The 19732-nt window shown below is 35.7% G+C and overlaps 1 protein-coding gene across 2 annotated transcripts in view; it reads left to right on the forward strand.

Annotated features, from left to right (window-relative positions):
* Nucleotides 1-3741: 3741 nt before the first annotated feature.
* The window catches only part of FBN2 (fibrillin 2), a 130460-nt gene continuing 114469 nt past the window's right edge, over nt 3742-19732 (forward strand). Inside the window, exons 1-5 of one of the 2 annotated variants that reach the window (XM_039355641.1) lie at nt 3742-4494; nt 6818-6900; nt 11480-11578; nt 13335-13430; nt 18042-18137. In XM_039355641.1, the coding sequence (XP_039211575.1) occupies nt 4274-4494; nt 6818-6900; nt 11480-11578; nt 13335-13430; nt 18042-18137 (595 nt within the window). In that variant the 5' untranslated portion in view covers nt 3742-4273. The remainder of the gene's footprint in view (nt 4495-6817; nt 6901-11479; nt 11579-13334; nt 13431-18041; nt 18138-19732) is intronic. The other variant, XM_039355639.1, reaches the window with a different exon arrangement.

Below are 19732 nucleotides of genomic sequence, written 5' to 3' on the forward strand. Positions count from 1 at the left end.
CTATATTTTGGGTTTTTAATTTTCTATTCTACAGCAGTAAAATGATATTTTTTGACCAACACCTATAAAAGTTAAATCTACAAAGACAAAAAGGTCTATCACACTAGAATGCTCATAGGGCAGCTAAAATTATGTATTTAAATGATGTAAATAATTTTTCTTACATAGACATTTTAAAAACACTTAAACAGATCACATTTTTTCTATTAGCAATTTTTATTAGCTTTCTATTTCAACATATTATTTCAAATATAGCCAATTACTTCTAAAAGTTAACTATATAGTTGGTATTTCTATATAGACAATAATGATAAAAGTCCCATAGCTGTTGAGGTTAATTCTACTGACTTCAGTTTTAATTTGAATGTTTTAACACTATTTTATATTTTGTATTTTTATTATAGAATTTTATGAAATATTTTCTTTAATTTCAATTATTTTGGGAGCTACATTTACTTCAAGGAATTTATATTATTATTTTACAAAAAATGAGCCTGCTTATTGAGTTTTTGGGGTCTTTCTCTTCAGTGATTGGTCGTAGTCTATGCAGTAATGACAGTTGGTTGTGCATGATTTTTATTCTTCCCAAACCAAACTAAGGATGTTTACTTCGCTTTTTTTGTATAACTTTCATAGTATGCCTTCCACAGGATGGGTATTTGAGACATTATCTACCTCTTGATCAATCTCTGTCTACTTTTGCCATTAAAGTTGGTGCTTTTGTTATATACTGTCATTTTTCTGGAATGTTTCTGGCATTCCCATATTTTTCCTTATTGATGTTTTTTTCTGATTTTTTTTAATTTCTGATTATTTTTTCTTATTTACGAGTGTTCTGTTAAAACTTTTGCTTTGCTCTCTTGTTCCCTGCTTATATGAATTTGTCATTCTATTTTGGTTTCATTTCATCTGTCTCATGACATTGCTTTTAACATATCCACGGGGTAATAGATTCAGTGTGCGTTGCTTGGCACATAGACACTTTTTTCATTTAAGACAGCTGTAGATTAAATGGAAAAGCCTTCCTCCAATGGCTGTACTCAATATTGTGTAATATAACATTTTATTGCTTTCTTCCCTGATTTTGGCCCCTTCTCCCATAAATGGTATTGGTGACTTTAAAGTAAAAGGATGGCAGTAAAGAAAACAGAGACATGTATGTATGTATGTATGTATGTGTGTGTGTGTGTGTGTGTGTGTGTATAATCACAGCTAACCATAATCGTAAGTATAGAATAAGAATAACTAACAGTCAAATACTAAGGGAATTTTAATCATGGCATGGTAACCAGATATATCTTTCTTTCTTGTTTCCATTCCAAAGATCAGCTAAGGTTGTTAGGTCATACTATGAAAAATAATTTTGGATATTCTATAAGTTCCAGTAGGCACTGTTGGACTTCTTCAAAAGTGATGTCTATATTTGTAGCATTTTTATAAACCAACCAGCTTATGGAATCCTCCTAATAAATATATTTTAAGATGCAGTAATTCCTTATTAGGAATCATTGTTGAGGGAAATGGGCAGTTCCAAAATGTGATAAACAAACAGACCCCTAGGAGTTCCAGATAACTAGTAGGATTGCATCCTTCCTATTCAGTCTAAGTCCTGATAATGCTGGAGGAACTGAGTCATTCTGTGAGGAGTGTCAGAAGATCAGGCAGCAACCATAAAGGAACTGCAGTGGCAATGGGTGCAGGAAGAGCTACTTGGCGGGGTTTACATGCCTTTTCTTCTTGAGGGAAGTGCTTCTATCTGGTTTTCTGAAACTCTCAATGCATCCTAAAATAGAATAATCTGCTAGAATTGGATTCTTCATCATTTAACACACACAGCCATGTCTGCAGGTGTTGGTTGCTTCCTAAATTAATTTCAGATAGCTGATTGCTGAAGCTCCCCACCTGTTGCAATAGTCCCAATCTTTAATTCTAGCAAATCAGAAGTCATAATATAATATTAGCCTACCTAATGTAATCATCTGGAGAAGAAAAGTTGAACAAGCAGATGTTGCTTCTTTCCACATGCTTTGTCCACCTTCTCAAGAAAACAAGATGAAAATAGCCTGTATTTATTTCTCTCTCCTTCCAGAATAAATAAAAGCTTGCTTTTTCCAGAAGGCTTCAGATGACTGTAGATCTACAATAACCTATTTGTGTTTTTGTATTATTTTATCCCCTTATTACTAGAATTTTAAAATATTCTATTGTTATAACTGTTAATATCTCTAAACTATCTAGAATTCAAGAGGATGGAAGTACTAAATTGTATAAATGGCATGAAAAATACATTCTATTCAGAATGGAAAAATGTTGCTGGCAATGGTGCAAAGAGAGAGCTCATCTCTCTTCATTATTGCCATGAGACTTCAGAGAAGTCTTACAAAAGACCTCATTCTGATTTGACCCATCCTGAAAGTTTCTAATTTTTGTTCAGCCTTTTATTTTCTGCTGCGTTGTTCTCTGCTTCCTGTTAAATACTTTTGTTCTCTGCTTCCTGTTAAACACTTTTGCTATGTTAAAGAGAAGGGGATTCTTAGGAATAATAGCTTAAACTGATCTAGATATCTCATAATCCAGAGATTGGTCAGGGCTAGAGCAGGACTGCTGAGAAAAAATTCCCCAAAAGCATTCTGGAAACTATCTCTGCTGCAAGAGCAAAACATCCATTTTGGGGGGAATAACACCCTCCTCCTATATTGCTTTCTTGAACTTTAAGTTGGACCAAAGGGAGTGGCCAAATATTTTCATACCCTTCTTTTTCAAGGAATTATTGTTCTGTTTCCAAGATCATTTTGCCAACAATGGAGATCTGGACATGGATATTTCTGAAACATTGCAATAAACAAATAAATAAATCCTCCCTTGTTTCACTGATCAAAGCTGATCCAGTGCTCTTATTGACATCAGTGGCTATGGATTGGTTTCATTCTCAGTATGGTTCCTTTTACAAGGGATGATATCTCTAGCCTGTCAGATTATTGAAGAATTGTTATGAAATCCCCTTGTGCATGTCAGACACATAGACGCTGATAAACTACCACAAGCTACTTGTGTAGCCTAAATATAGTTCTTTCAAACTCAGTAAGTGAAGGGCAACACAAAGTTTTACTGGCAATCAATCCGATCCGTCTTTTTGTTTTTATGGCAGTTGCTATCCGAGGGTGTAAAAGAATTGCGATAGAAAACGGTAGCGGTGGGTAAAAGCCTCCTTTTAACCCCTTCGTTGGGTACAAAGAGGATGCCAAGAGCCACCGGAGAAGGCACAACGATGTGGTACTCCAGGGACGAAGGGGCTGATTGACTGGCGCCCACCTCCTCCTCCTCCTCCGTCAGTTTTCTCCAGCGCCCCCTTCCAACTTCCCGGCCCCAGCTCCTTGTCTCTCATCTCGGTTTCCAAAACTTTCCCTCTCCTTCAGCCAATTACCAGCGCCGCGCGGACTTTCCTTTTCCATCCTCCGCCCCCACCCGACTCTCGGCGCCCCCTTGGCGCAGCCTCCAGCCCGCCTCCAGTGGGCTCCTTTCCCACGTGTTTGGCGCGCCGCCGCTGCTCTCCACTGACAGGCAGGCAATCGCCTCCCCCTTGCCCTTTCTTTCCTCCCGCTCCGAGCCGCGCTTTCCTCCTCCCCTCATTCTTCTTGCCGTGCACCGGATCGCCGCCTTTCCTAGCTACTCGGGCGGCGGCGGCGTAGCAGGAGTTCCTGCTTTTTTTTTTTTTTTTTTGTCCCCGGGTTCGCAGTCCGGATGAAGTTGGCTTGTGTGCGCTGTCGTCATTAATAACTTCATGTTTTATTTTTGAGGCAGAAAACCCCCTTTTTCTTTTTTCTTTTTGCAAAGAATAATTTTGGTCCTCTGAAGATTCTTTTCAGTTAGTGTAAAAAGACTGGTTCAGAAAACGTTTCCCGCCTTCCTCCCCTTTTCCTTTTTTCCCCCGGTCTCCCCCCCCCGAAAGAAACTGGAAGCCTCACTTGTTGCTCTGACCAGGGGTTTGTGTGTGTCTCTGTGTGTGTGTACGTGTGTGTGAAATTTGCGCGCTTTCCAGTTGCTTAGGAGGAAAAAGGGGGAAGGGGGGGGGAGGAAGATGCTTCGTGGAAGGCGAGCAGCAGTGCCCTTGACCGCCGCGACCCGCAAGGCGTCTCGCTGAGGGGGCGAGGGCCAGCAGCAGGAGCGACGCTCGCCTCGCCGAGGAGGGCAGCGGGCGAGGAGCAGCAGCGGGCGCTCCCCTAGGAATAAGTCGGACTCGGTGCCGACCCCTCAGGAATTCCTGCCGTCCGCGATGGGGAGACGGCGGGCGCTTTGCCTGCAGCCTTATTTCCTTTGGCTGGGGTGTGTGGCGCTCTGGGCGCATGGATCCGCTGGGCAGCAGCGGCAGGGGCGTCCGGCGGACGGTGCAGATACTAGCCGCTACTCTGTCTTGGGGAGCCTGGAAGGAGGCACAGCGGCCGCCGCCGCCGCCAACCGCGTCCGCAGGAGAGGCCAGCAGGACATGCTCAGGGGGTAGGAAAGCAACCTTTGCTCGTACCCACGTACGCCACAGGTAGGCCTGTTTCCTGCAGACAGCAGTGGAGGTAGTATAAACCTACGCCTGGATGGGATCACTACAGACGGCAGGTAGGGGATGGCATGCTGTAATGTGCCTTCCTAGGGATCAAATCGACTAATCCCGGATCAAAGGTGAGGGGACTAGGACTGGAGTCTACCTGCCCTTCTTGGCTCTGCTACTATGCGCAGGAATTTCTTGGCTCTGCTCTCCCCCTTCCACTTAATTTGATCCTGCATCTCTGAAAGGGTTGTCTGAAGTGGTACAATTCAGCCACAGGTTTTCTTCCTCAGCTGCTGTTTGGGGAAAAATAGGCCACATGTATATAATTACACAACAGAAATTATGTAGTTAATCACATCTTTCAAGTTTAGATATGAACTATACAGGCCTTAATATCTGAAGGTAACACAGAGATAAAATGATGCTGTCATTTTTCTATTTCTGTAACACCTACAACTAACCATCTTCCACTTTTAAGCGTTAGTCCAAAATACTAATATCAAAATTAGTCCCTTATGGCTTGCAAATTTTACTTCCTCTAAAAATTATTGAATTCCAGTTTCGTTTCATTCATCTATTTCCACTTTTCCAAAACTTTTCTTTAACTTTACATAGCTCTGGGCAGGTAATTCTCTTGCTTTAAATACAATGACCATATTCATTTTTTAGCCATGTAGCCTGTTGGCCATTGACCAACTTTGTGTTTCAGGTATATCCTCATTGGCTAAAATGCCATTTCAAGATTGTAGCCTTTAAAGACACAGCATACTATTTTATTCTTATTTTATCCTTAAAGAGTGAAGCAGTCCTGAAATCTAGCAGTAGTTACAGACTTACAGTTCATAAGCCTGTATTGATGTCATCTTTTTGCCAAATTATTTTTTTACTTCTAAATCCATTGTCTTTCTTTGATTTGATTATTAACCTTTTCAAGATCATGGCCAGGCCTACATGATGCAGGAATGTCTATGTACCTAACTACCTCAGCAGCCTGTGTCCAAGCAATTCATTTACCCACAGGTGGCATCAATTCTAGGGCAAAACCACATTGTTTAAAATACACTTCCACCTTGCTTCTCTAACAAATCTATATATCCAAAACTGAATTGCACTTAGGTTTTAAACAGTTAATTGTTTGAAGTATTGCCATAACATTGGCAACACTTCACTCAGTATTTCCGTGATTTTTTGAAAGAATCCTAATTAAAAATAATTATTTTCTCCTTATTTCACTGTTCCATAGAATTACATACAATAAGCACAATTCCTTGTTTTAAAAGTACTTAAGTAGAAAAGTTGCTCACAAGTTTAAATTGGAAATATATAATTTCCTTTACTTTATTCCTATTTGCTTGTTGTGTTCATTTTAATTATGTTGCAACAGCCATTTCTTTGTTTTACTTGTTTTCTCAGGTAAAATACATCATGCCTTAACATATTCCCTTTATAAACTTTTAGTCTAAATACTTGGCAGGTATCTCAGTTTTCCTTTTGAACACTGCAATATTGTTATTTTAAATTTTAATGTTGGTCCTTGTGGGGAAGTTTTCACATGTCTTGAGGGTCTGGTGTATAAATAAAACAAAAAACAACTGAGGGGTCCTTAGTGCTCTCTGAGTTAGTTGTTTTCTTGCAGATGTTTCATTACTCAAACTAGGTAACATCATCAGTTAGTTTTCTAAAAGCCAGTTGAAAAAACAATTGGCTTTTAGAAAAGTAAACATATATAATGTGATATTAAGAACAGTGCCAAATGTAGCAGACATTATCAAGTTTTAAAAGGTTTTGGTATAGTAAAGTTGAAGAATCATTTCAGTTAATACCTGATAAAGATACATGTTTTTTCAAATTTAAGGGGAGAAACAGAAGTGGCAATGTATAAAATATGTGACAAATCCTTTCCATTTTAAGTCTTTGTAATGGCATACTTGTATACCAGTTTAATATACACTGTAATTCTTTCTCTTAAGATAGAAATGTTATGTCAGATGTCTCTGATGTTTCACTCTTAATAAAAATAAAGTATGCATGAATTTGTCCATTGTTCACTACTCACAGTATGGTTTAAAATAGAAAGCTTATTGCTCATCTCCCCCTTTTTTGTGCTAAGAAGCAGGTTATTAATTTTTTAAAGGATTTGTAGGAAACTTTTGTTTAGAAATAGAAAACCTTTCTGAATTTGTCTGCCAATAATTTTTTTATTATATGGAGCAAATATTTGAATGGCTGTTCCAAATGACCTGTGTTTTTGTGTATGTATTTGTTTGCATGCAACAGACCAAATGTATGTGGCTCCAGGTTCCACTCCTACTGTTGTCCTGGATGGAAAACACTCCCTGGGGGAAATCAGTGTATTGTTCGTAAGTGTTCTGGCTTCAGAGTTTGCAGTATTGATTTTTAACAGATACTTAACATTTAAACAAAAATATGCATTTACACTACAATAATTGAATTGCTAATTTTAGGCTTCAGCTTGGAATTTAAGAAATAGCAATTGCTTGACAGTTTTTAAAACAAAACCAATGGCATTATATACTATAGTTCAAAAATAATTTGATAAAAATTCATTTTTGAAATTCATAAATAATATAGTACACAAATAATATGAATTATTTAGGATATTTGTATTTTTATTGTACTTAAGTTATAATAGATTTAGATTAGATGTGATAAGTATTTTAATAGCTTAAGAATCTTGTTTGGCCAATATTATCTTTGTGCTGAGAAATGTGATTACTGATTTGTCTTGGCAAATGGAATTTAGTTGCACTCTGGGATTCACCAAGCCAGACCTCTACAATCTATGCTTGAGATCAGCTTTCAGCTCTAGAACATTTGAAAAATAATAAAAAGTCTTGGGCAAACCCAGTACAGAATATTTTTGATATTTGATTCTGATTTTTCTGTTTATCTACTATCTATAGATGATATAGAAATTATATGTATTTTGGGGTAAATTGGATTTTATATATTAGCAGTGAAATCCTATGTATGTTTATTTACAAGTAATTCTTATTAAATACAATAGGGCTTATGCCTGAAGGGCAAGCAATGGACTATATTAAATTACGAATATGTCCTTTTTAAAAAAAATGAAATGCAATGAATTGACTTAGATCAAGGCCACTGCCTGGGTGGGAGAAGTTTTTCCCACAGCCTTTACCTTTACTCTTCTCATGGAGATTAAAATTAAAGACTCCCTTGGTTCCAGTGAAACTTCTCACCTCCATGTGTGCATATACAAAACTGAATTTTCAGAAATGTAGAGTTTGAGAAGATTAGTCTTTTTTATATGGTGCTATTTTCTGTTTAAGAAATAAAAATCCCAAAGGCATTTGTCTGCTACCCAATTAACACATTGTATAATTAGCCTGCTTTTATGGTTCATTGTTGTTGTGGTTATCAGAGAAGCCTACCAGTTATTTCACCCAATATAATAACATTTCATGAAGCCAATACTAAACTCATATACTATCACATCCTAATATTATCCTAAATCAAATATCTTAACAATCACACATGTACAGTTGTGCATAAATCTCAAAGTTCTTTACAATGTCAATCAATAAAAGAGATCCATCACCAGGAAAGAAAAAGATACAGCCCAGTGCAATGCCACATAATAGCTTCTATTCTACTAAAAGTACTCTCCATCTTAAGTTATGTTCATCAGCTTGCATCCTATCACCCCACTTTAGCTTCTCATTCCCCTTCCGGCATCTGGGTGTGCTTCAAAAGAAAGTGTCCCAAAGGTGCTTTTTCAAGAGGCAACTGGACTTTCTTTGTTTTTTCCCTGAAGGCATTTCTCTTCCCATCCAAGAAGGTTATTGGATGAGAAGCAAAATACTGTCAAGGAAAAAACAAAGAACAGTCCAGTTGCCTCTTGAAAAATCACCTTTGGGACAACCATGACCTGGATGACTGAGAATCTCCAAAGGCATTCAGAAGAAAGTATTGAACACCAAGTATTGAACACTAATTGTTTTTTCTAACAATACTTCTGGATCCCACCCAGAGTTGAAATAAAGGATGCATTGGGAGCCTCCCAGTTAAAAAAATAAAAATAGAAAAATGAGGGACATGGAATCTGATGGTTGCCAAGAAAACTATCTATGAGCATTCTTATGCCTGTGAACATTATATTCCAGGTACAGAAACAGATTTAAATCATTCATTTTTGCCCAGAATTCCTCTTAACACTGCCCAGAGTCGCTCTGTGAGGGAGATGGGTACTTTTAATGTGATAAATAAATAAATTATACACACACACACAGAGACAATTATAAATATGTGGTTACTCTGCTTTTTTAAAAAAATTAAATGAAACAAATTGACTTAGATGCGGGGGCGTGTGTGTGTGTGTGTGTGTGTGTGTGTGTGTGTGTGTATCCTTTCTTTCAGAAGCTCATTTTATCCTCTAGTAATCTTGTGAGATTAGTTGGACAGAGGGATAAGACATGGTCTCAAATAAATCAGTAAGGATGGATTATAACTTTGATCTTCCCAGTCATTTCTTTCACCAAGATACAATAATGATACTCAGTTTAAATATTTCTAACAACTCTTGAGAAACCCTAGGATTACACCCTTTGTAGGCATAATCATGTTAATTTATTATATCTCACATTTTGATGTTCCATCCAATTAGACAACTGTTACAGAAGAAATTGTATTCTCAGTTATAAGGAAATCTACACATATCATTTTGGCATACCTCATATGTTTCACTTTTTTGTTTATCATAATACTTTTTTGATCTTAATATTAAATATTAATCAAATATTTAAGATGATAGGTTACACTTACAGATTACATTTATGATTGTTCATTTAACTGGTTCAAAATTAGGACAGATTAGGATTTTTTTATAAAGTTTTTGAAGTTACAACTGCTGTATTACACTTGCAGTCACCTTATCATGATTAGGACACTTGGAAACCAACTCACATTTATGACTGTTGCAGCATTTTATGGTAATGTGATCAGGATTTGTGACTTTCTCAGTCAGCTTTTGGGGAAGTCAGACCATATGAATCACTTCATAAACATATTATTAATTTAGCAACTGTGGTAAAAGTGGTCATAAAGTTGGGCCTGATCACATGATACTTTTTTAATGACTGCATCATTTAGTGACTAAAATTCTAGTCCCAATTGTGTTCATAAGTCAAGAACTACCTGTAATACTGTAAATGCCGGCGTATAAGGCAACTTCCGCGAGTCCTGAAATCGGCGCCAAAGACGGGGGTCGTCTTATATGCTGAGTCGTCTTATACGCCGGAAATACTGGTAGTTTCCAGCGTATAAGACTACGTTCTAGGAATGCGGCCCGGCTATAAAGACGGGGGTCGTCTTATACGCCGGGTCGCCTTGTACGCCAGCATTTACGGTAATATTAAATAATATTCCAAATACCAGGAATGATAAAATTAACTCTGCTTAATGTGGCTCTCGTTGCCCATAGCATTTAGTTAAAATATTCCTGTCATAAGGGTATTTTGAAATAAACCCCTTTGAACTAATAAACTTCTTTTGAAGTAAAAAAGAAATCATCCATGAAAGAAAATATGCATTCATTTATATATCACTTTAGCTCTGATAGTTTATAGTTTGCAAAGGGGCAGTTAAAGCAGAATAAAATCTTATTATGCCTGTTTTTGTAAGTGTAGCCTTACAAAATATTGTTCTTTGAAATGAAGTTAGAAATACATTTGCAATTAGTGCTTCTGAATAATGTCTAAATCTAGCATATCTCGAAAAGAAGTTGTTAACATGCTTTGGTTAGGAAAATAACATTACTGAAGGTTTTTTTTAAAGATAGCTTCAGCAGTAGTTTAATCTTGCAAGGCTAATACAGATATGCTAAATCAGCGGTTCTCAACCTATGGGTCGCGACCCCATTTGGGGTTGATCAACCATTTTTCGGGGGTCGCCAAAGGCGGCGATCCGCCATTTTCTCCCCTCCGGGGGCGGCGCCGCGCATGCGTGCCGCGCATGGGGGCGGTGCCGTCACACAAACTTTGAGAACCGCAGTGCTAAATGAAAGAATGTATTAATAAATATATAAAATTAACCATCATGAGTTTGTGTGGAGAAATAGAACTAGAATTCAGATAAAAGGGAATGGGTTTCAGTTGACCTCCCCTTTCATATCATACTTCTGATAGAACCGCTGTGCTAAATGAAAGAATGTATTAATAAATATATAAAATTAACCATCATGAGTTTGTGTGGAGAAATAGAACTAGAATTCAGATAAAAGGGAATGGGTTTCAGTTGACCTCCCCTTTCATATCATACTTCTGATAGAAATATTTTCCTCATGAAGGTGTTCAGTGGGAAACTTCCATTGCTTGTCAGTGAGTACAGTAGCATCTTAGGATGGCTTATTTGTAGACATCCCTTTCCTAATGATCCCCATATCTCCCACTCACATATTATCTTGAGAGTAAAAACCTGATATCCTATTTTTATCCATATAGATCAGCATGTCAAACTCGCGACGTCACTTGACATCACGCAACCTATTGCGTCGATTTTGCCATTGCCGGGAATGGAGTGGGCACGGCTTCCACGTGATGCGTTCGGCTCATGGGCCGGCAGTTTGACACCCCTGATATAGATGATCTGGATGATTCTGTTTTCTATACTGACTTCGTAATACATATATATATAATTTGCAGGGAGTAGAATTTTGTGTGCTTTGTCCCATAGTGAACATTGTAAAGATACTGAATGAAGACTGTTGTTGTCATTCTGTTTGTTGGAACAATAAATAAATGATAAATGAAAGCAAAATAATAAAAAATTCCTGATCTAGTTTCAATATATAGGAAAATGCCTACATCCGATAGTTTTGAAACTTTTAAACATATGTTTTTATTGTTTGCTTAACAATGTAATATTGCAAGTCATAATAATATATTATTTTTTCCACAGCAATTTGTAGAAATAGTTGTGGTGATGGATTTTGTTCTCGTCCTAATATGTGCACTTGCTCCAATGGACAGATATTGCCAAGCTGTGGACTAAAATCTAGTAAGGCTTGAATAGCATCCTTTTCATTTTATTATATGTAATAAAGATGTTTGCTGTTTAAGGTTAGAGGGATTGCATTCACTGTGAAATTAGGTTTAAAAATAGGTAAACCGTAAATCCAGTTATCGCCTTTTGAAAGTTCTGGTATCTGTCTAGAGATTTCCTACCCTACAGTTGTTCACAGATCATGCTGGGTCAGGGTATAATATTAGTTTATTGAAAATTTTAAATAGCTATGTTTGTACTATATGGTAATCATTAAGTTATGATTGAGATTGTGGATTCACCAAGTCAGAAGCAAACAATCTGAATTACAGTATGTAAACATGGATGAACATGGTCTGATTCTAATTCTAATTTCACTGATTACCTAGTTTCTTTCCAGATCTGTACGTTTGATCGTAAAGAACTATTGCAATCATTGTTGACTTTGCCTATGTTTAACTACCTAAATATTAGGGCTGTGCAAAGTTTCAAACACATACTTTGTTTTGATAGCTTGTATGAAGCACCCTTTTGAAGTTATTTCATGAAGGACTATATCCCCTTCCCCCTTCTTAAAGCAAAGTGAAGTAAAATATCCACATAGTTTCCCTTCCTGTTGTTTTGAACCCATTCATTTTTGCTTGTGATCATTTAAAGTATCCCATTGTTTTACTGGATTTTTATATTGGTTTATAATTTTTATGAACCACATTGTGGGAAAAGTTTTTTGATTGAAAAATAAGATATCAGCTATGTTATATGGTAAATAACTAAAATATGTAACTTGTATATTTAAAATAGCAATAACATGAGTTTAGATGTAGGTTGGAATTAAGTTAATTGAACAATTAAAGTGGAAATTAATTGAAATCAGAATGATAGAATTTTAAAATAAAATGAGTGTAATAAAGATAAAAAAGCTTCAAAGCATTAATAGAGAACCAATTAGAGATGATTAGAGATCAAGGTAATGTAGTCAAAAGGAATTAGTGGAGGAAACCACATTCTAAATATAGAAGAAAAATTATTGTTGGGTTGAGTTTATTAATGCAGAATTCAGACACCCTATGTATTATTTTGGCAAAGAAATGAAACATTGAAACAGCATTTGAAGAGCAAGGAAATAGATGAAAAATTATGTGTGCGCTGATGAAGAGTAAGAAAGCGACATTAATAGGAAAGAATAAGAGTAAGAAAAAGACATTAATAGGAAAACTGCACAAAAAATCTGAATTAGATAGTCCTCAAAATTATATGTACAGTAGCATTTATAAAGAAGCATTTATTTATTTATATCCTGCCTCTATTGTTTTTATAAATAACTCAAGGCAGAGAACATACACAATGCTCCTTCTTCTTCCTATTTTCCCCACAACATCAACCCTTTGAGGTGGATTACAGTGACTGGCCCAAAGTCATCCAGCAGGCTTTCATGGCTAAGGCAGGAATGGAACTCACCGTCTTGATTTCTAGCCTGGTGCTTTAATTACTAACTATGGGTCATTTATATTAGAACTATATATCGGTTTAAAGTGAAACCTTAAGCCACAAAATGCTAAAATTGTTATATATGTTACCTAGCCTGGTAATGAAAAGTTCAGAAACCAACCCACAAGCTCGGATAATATTATATGTTATATATTTTATGTGATGTATTTTAATGGTATGTTATGTCTATATTATTACATTATTTCCCAATATTTGTGTCTTTTTTGCTACCTAATATAAAATGACAATTTAAGCACAACTAATTGTCTGCATTTTGCTATAGTACAACAGTGTAACATCAGATGTCTGAATGGTGCTACCTGCCTAGATGACCAATGCCAATGTCAAAAAGGATATATTGGCACTTACTGTGGGCAACGTAAGTAGATGTTTGGCAGCCATGATTTATTTGAATGATTCCTGTCATGGATGTAGCATAGGTGTTGCATAGTCTTTGATATTTTTCAATAGCTGCTATTTCCTCTGGATATGGGGACAGTGAATTCAGTACATTTTTTGCCTATTAGGTTCAGTGATGGTCATGAACAAAACATGCATTATGTAGATAGGGTAGTTACAGGGAAGACATATTTCTCTTAGAGAGATGTAATTATTATAAAGATAGTACAGAGATGTAATTAAAAGAAGTAGTAACAGTATTAATTAGTTTAAGCACCATTAGATTTGTGAAGTAAAGTACTGTCAGAAAGCAGGAACGTTTTGAATGAATTTTTACATTTCAAGGAGTTCTTGAATAAGCAGACTTTTTTAGTTTATATGTAAAAACAATAACTTTATATATTTTGCATTTTATGTATATATTTCATCTTAACTTCTGCTGTTCACTTCAAATACTACAGCCTTGCTTGTTGTCAAGTTCACATTCTGGTGTTTTTCAGAATAATGATCTTGGAAATAAGCCCTGATGGTTTGGTTCTATCAATATGGCATTGTCAAGTCTATGTAATAGGCTTTTCCTTTGGGGAAGATTTGGCATGTGAATTGTATTAAAATACCCCAAATGTTTTTAAATCAAAGGCTTGATTTTGTTTCTGAAAAAATATACCAATTAATGGTTTATTGTTGTTGGTAATTTGTTCTTTAGTTATAAGAATGGAAATATAAGATGCAAGGAAAATACAGTTATTTTTTTTCTTGTCTCAGAAGATCCCGTATCATGTTTTTCATATCCATTGCTCTTTTTTCAGCCTTCTTTCTTTCCTTTTCCTAGGCATAATATTTGTATTCCCACTTCTTTTATTTTAGTTGTTTCATGCTGTTTCTCTACTAGTTCCTTGGTTCTGTTTAAACTGCATTTCATTACATTCAGTTTCCTACTGTTGTATCCTATTTTTGCTCTTTTGAGTTGGAGTACCATTTCTTTTTTAATAAAAAATGTACCAAAATTGCACAAATATGGTCTTAACAAGTTTGTTGTCATTAATTTAATTTACTAAATTGATTATGACCTTCTACACCATGGGTGCCCAACCTGAGAGCCGTGGCCCACTACCAGGCCGTGGCCTGCTGGCTATTGGACCACGGAACAGGCTGGCCAATGTGTGCATGTGTGCACACACTCATCCCCACTTGTGCTAGCACAGCCGCTGCTATGAAAATTGGGCGCTGTGTGGCGGAAACTGAGCGGTGCTAGCACCCGTGTGACAAAAACGAGGCAGTGCTAGCGAGTGTCACGTGGATGATAGCATCGCCCCATTTGTATCACACATGCTTGTGGCCCTGTTTTGTGCGTTCACACGTGCACATAAATTGCTTTCCCCTCCCTTTCCCTCCGGTCCACCAACTGACAAAGGTTGAGATCTCTGTTCTACACTATTAGACAGGACAGCTTGCAGAATTCTCAAAAAGCTCAACAGTAAAAACATACATAAAAAGACAGCCCAGACTAAATCAATCAGAACAATAAACCATACAATGCAACAAGGGCCCCACATATGCATTAACAAACACATTAACCCAGGCCTGGGAACAGAGCCAGCTCTTATGAGCTTTGTGGAATCCAAGTAGATTATTTAAGGGAAGAGAACTCAGTTAGGAATGAATATGATTTATCTTTAAAATTTTGTTACAGTGATGGTACAGGAGAATGGAATATCCTGAAGAAGGGCATGACTGATTAAAATGAGATCAGGATAAAATTACACTGTAACATTTTGTGGCAAGTCAATTGAATTACAGTTCAAAAGTATTTAGAGAGATAATCTTTAGATTATGACAATATAGTTATTTGTTCAGTTGCTGCCATAGTTCACTGTCCTACTGTATATAAAAATAATTGCATGATAATTACTGAACAACAGTATTTCATTTAATGAGATCTAATAAAGTAAGGAAAACCTGATATATATACATGCATAAATGCATGCATACATGCATACATATATGTTTACTTGAAATAATAGTTTCTGCTACACTGTTTCTTGACTCTTTTCCATGCTTAAATGTTTTTTCACCCTCTTTCTACTTATCTTTTTCTTTTGGCACAAGAGAATGAATGCTTTCAATAGCTGACCATATGCTGTTGGAGCCTTTAGTTGGGAAAATTGCCTAACATACTCAAACCAAATAACCTTTAGCTTTTTCTTAAGGAAATTATAAACTTCTTATAAATGTAGTTTTGTAACAGTGAAATACAACTATTATGTATGCATCATTTTTTCATACTTTGTACAATATTAAAGCAATTGTGCATACTGCAATGAAGGATTCATTTTGAATTTATAAGAAAGTATTACCTTTTTTCAAAATCTCTTAGAATACAACATATGTCTACTATAGAAGTAATACAAATTTGTCTAGTTCTGTTATTCAAATTTAAATAAGCTAACATATACACACGGGAAAAAACCTGATGCCTATTCAAAACTTGTATTTTTAAAAATTCACACAATTACGCAGACTGTGGTGAATGTCTGTGAATGAAAATGTGTTGACCATTTTACCAGTGATTGCTACATATATGTTGGATTGTTTATAAGTCTATGTTTTTAGACTTCTGTATAGTCATTAGTCTTACTCATTCTTGCTTTGGAAGATTTTATCTTAGTTATGAATGACTACATTGTGCCAGTAAGAGAAGAAAGGTATTTTTTATATTTTTATCCATTCATGACAACAGTTTTTCAGGCTGATTAGTATATTATAGAAGAGTAAATACCGTATTTTCCGGCGTATAAGACGACTTTCTAAAGCGTGGAAATCGGCGCCGAAGTCGGGGGTCGTCTTATACACCGAGTCGTCTTATACGCCGGAAATTACGGTAGTTTCCGGTGGATAAGATGACTTTCTAGGCATGGAAATTGGCGCCGAAGTCGGGGGTCGTCCTATACGTCGGGTCGCCTTATACGCCGGAAAATACGGTATACTAACACAATAATAATACAGTAAGCCATAAAATATATTTATTTTATTAGTAGATAACTAGTTGAATAAATAAAGCATTAAAATAATGCAATCACCCTGATACAAAAACATGAAATACAATATATAAACGCAACTGTCCAAGTATATAATATGGACAGTGTAATTTTTCACTTTCTTTTTACAAGCACTTTTTTACAGATGAGATACGTAATCTCAAGGTTTTTTAGCCTCATAACATTATATGAACCTTGATAGAAATGTCTGTTGCCATTATTTTTTCAACATTGTAGATGAATTATGTTGCTTTTTTTCGCATTTTGATCTTTTCAACACAATCTTTTCCTTAGTTCCCTCACTTTGAGTATTACTTGTCTCTTCTAACTATCTGGATCTATGGTTTTTTTCCCCGCTTCTTTTCCCAGACACTGTGGCACTGCAAACAAATGTCATGTCCCCTGAGATGTCTAGATCTGCAAGAGAAGGGAGTGGGTTCTGCTGAATATAAATGCTTGTTTTCTTAGAGGCCAGGTCAAAAATCTTAGGGAATATAGAAAGCATAACAAATGGTGCTTTAATCGTTGTATGGTAGAAATTCTTACTTCAGACAGATGTGTGAAATTCATTATTACAGAAAATTCTTTCAGGCTGTATTTGGCATAGCCTGAATTTCTTGTAATTTCTAATATTTTATATTTAAAAAGTGATATATTTGAATATGATTTTCAGTGAAACTATATTTTGACATTTTAGTATTGAAAACAAAACATTTTAATGTAGCATAACATTCATTTATTTTTTGCTACAATTAATGATTGGTTTAAAACAGTCTTCCTCCACTTTTCTTTGACTATATAATTAAACTTTGAGAAAGTAATGCCATTTACCTAAATGTTTTTAAGGCATTGTGTTCATGTTTTGTGTTTAGGTTTTCAATATCTATATAACATTCAAATACCTTCTAATTTCTCCAGCAGTAATGTATGATCTTTATTCTTCCAAAGCTTTAGGCACAATTTATATAACTAAACTTATCATTAAAGCAATTGAGTTCCACCCACCCATCCTTTAGGTTTATGAGAGCAGTTGGTGATTACTTTTCCCTTAAAGAAGTGATACTTAGTGTGAGTGGACAGAAAGCCGGGGTAATCCACTAGTTGTTTTTTTTCATTTGTCCCAAATTAAAATTGTAGGGACAATAACATCTGCCAGTCATTTTAAAGTGGTCATGAGGAGGAACCTTAATTTAGGTGTTCCTCAAAAATCCATTTTACATTTTCAATTATGTCTTGTCAGCATGTACTGCAAATGACATTTGTATTGGTTGATGGCAAGTAAAAGGTATTGTATCATATTTTGGACTCATCAGTGAAGCTGTGTCATCTAGTGGGATCCAGGAATCATGCCTTTTCCATTGCAGCACCTTTCCTCTAGAATGAGAACTGACCAGAGACCTATATGGCTCCCAATCTGATAATGTTCAAGAATTAAAGACTTGGCAAAGAATTTAAGCCTTATCCCAGACTTAAAATTGTATGATTTAACTAAATAATTAATTAATACAGGCAATTTTTCCTAATTCATTTTAATATTTTTATTCAAAACACAGCTGTCTGTGAACATGGATGCCAGAATGGAGGTCGCTGCATTGGGCCCAATCGTTGTGCATGTGTATATGGATTCACAGGCCCTCAATGTGAAAGAGGTAAGAACTACAACGTTAAAATGAAATGTACCCAAAATCTGAATGTTTCCCACTAATGTTTCCCATTAGTGCTAAATAAGAGGTATGCGGAACTAAATTAGAAGTGGCTTTTTGCAACGTTCTGATAAGCAAAGTCAATGGGGAAGCCAATTCATTTAACGTTGTTACTAACTTAACAACTGCAGTGATTCACTTAACATCTGTAGCAAGAAAAGTCATAAAATAGGGCAAAATTCACCTAGCAAATGTATCATTTAGCAACAAAAATTTGGGCTCAATTGTGATCCTAAGTTGAGGACTACTTGTATTAGTAAAGGTATAACTGAATCAGAACTCTTCGTGCTTGGTTAGTTTATGGTTCAGTGTATTGTGCCCCATGCAGCAATCCAAACTAAAGAATTTCTGACAAATGATTACTTATGCTTGAACATATCTTTCGGGGGTGCACAACTCATTTTTTGTATAATTGATTCCAGTGCTGAATTTCTCTTCCTACCAGAAAGTCTTTCATCCTGTTCAAATGGAATCTGCTTTTTTGCAATAAGTTAAGTCTGCAATTTCACATATTATATTCTAGGATAATAAAGAAGAGGTCTTAGCTTTTTGTGATATTCCTTGAATAGTGTTATCATGCACCATAAATATTCCTCGTCCATCAATTTCTCTTAATAGAATTTAATGTATGGTCTCCTGATGGTTTCTATTTCCATTTTCTGAAATAGTTTCAGTTTGTCTGAATTCTCCTTAATAATATGGTGTTTGAAACTGATGATTTAATGCAGAGTCTTATCAATATAGAATAAAGTAGATGCAAATTAGAATTCTCTGAAAATCAGCATTTGCCTTTTTTGTGGCCTGTTGATTTATACTTAGTTTCATAATCAATTATTGTTCTGTGATCTTTTTTAAAATAACTTTTGTAAAGCTAGCTATTACCTGTTCCGCACTTATTATTTGATTTCTGTTTCTTACATGGGTAATTTTATAGTGTTGACTGCTGAATTTCATTCTACTGTTTTCAGTCAATATTTCTCTTTAAAATTGGTTATTGAATTCTATTTGTCTTCTACCATCTAACACCCAATATTGTGTTGACTGCAAATTTTGTAACTGTTATTATCTCATCTAAATATAGGTAGTCCTCAACTTACAACCACAATTGAGCCCAAAATTTATGTTGCTAAGTGAGACATTTATTTGCTGAGTGAATTTTGCCCCATTTCACTACTTTTCTTGTCACAATATTAAGTGAATCACTGCAACTATTAATTTAGTAACACAGTTGGTAAGTGAATCTGGCTTCCCCGTTGATTTTGCTTGTCAGAAGGTTGCAAAAGGTGATCACATGATCCCGGGACACTGTAACCATCATAAATATGAGTCACTTGCCCAATGTCTAAATATTGATCACATGACTATGGGAATGCTCCAATTTTTGTAAGTATGAAAAGAGTCATGTCACTTTTTTCAGTGCCATTGTAACTTTGAACAGTCATTAAACGAATTGTTGTAAGTCAAAGATTTCCTGTAATTAATAAAAACATTGACTGTTAAAAGCCAAATACTAGACATTGTAGTATCCTTCTTGATTATCT

This window comes from Crotalus tigris, unplaced genomic scaffold (assembly GCF_016545835.1).
Source record: "Crotalus tigris isolate CLP2741 ecotype Arizona unplaced genomic scaffold, ASM1654583v1 scf7180000018710.371113, whole genome shotgun sequence".
In the NCBI taxonomy this organism is placed as follows: domain Eukaryota; kingdom Metazoa; phylum Chordata; class Lepidosauria; order Squamata; family Viperidae; genus Crotalus; species Crotalus tigris.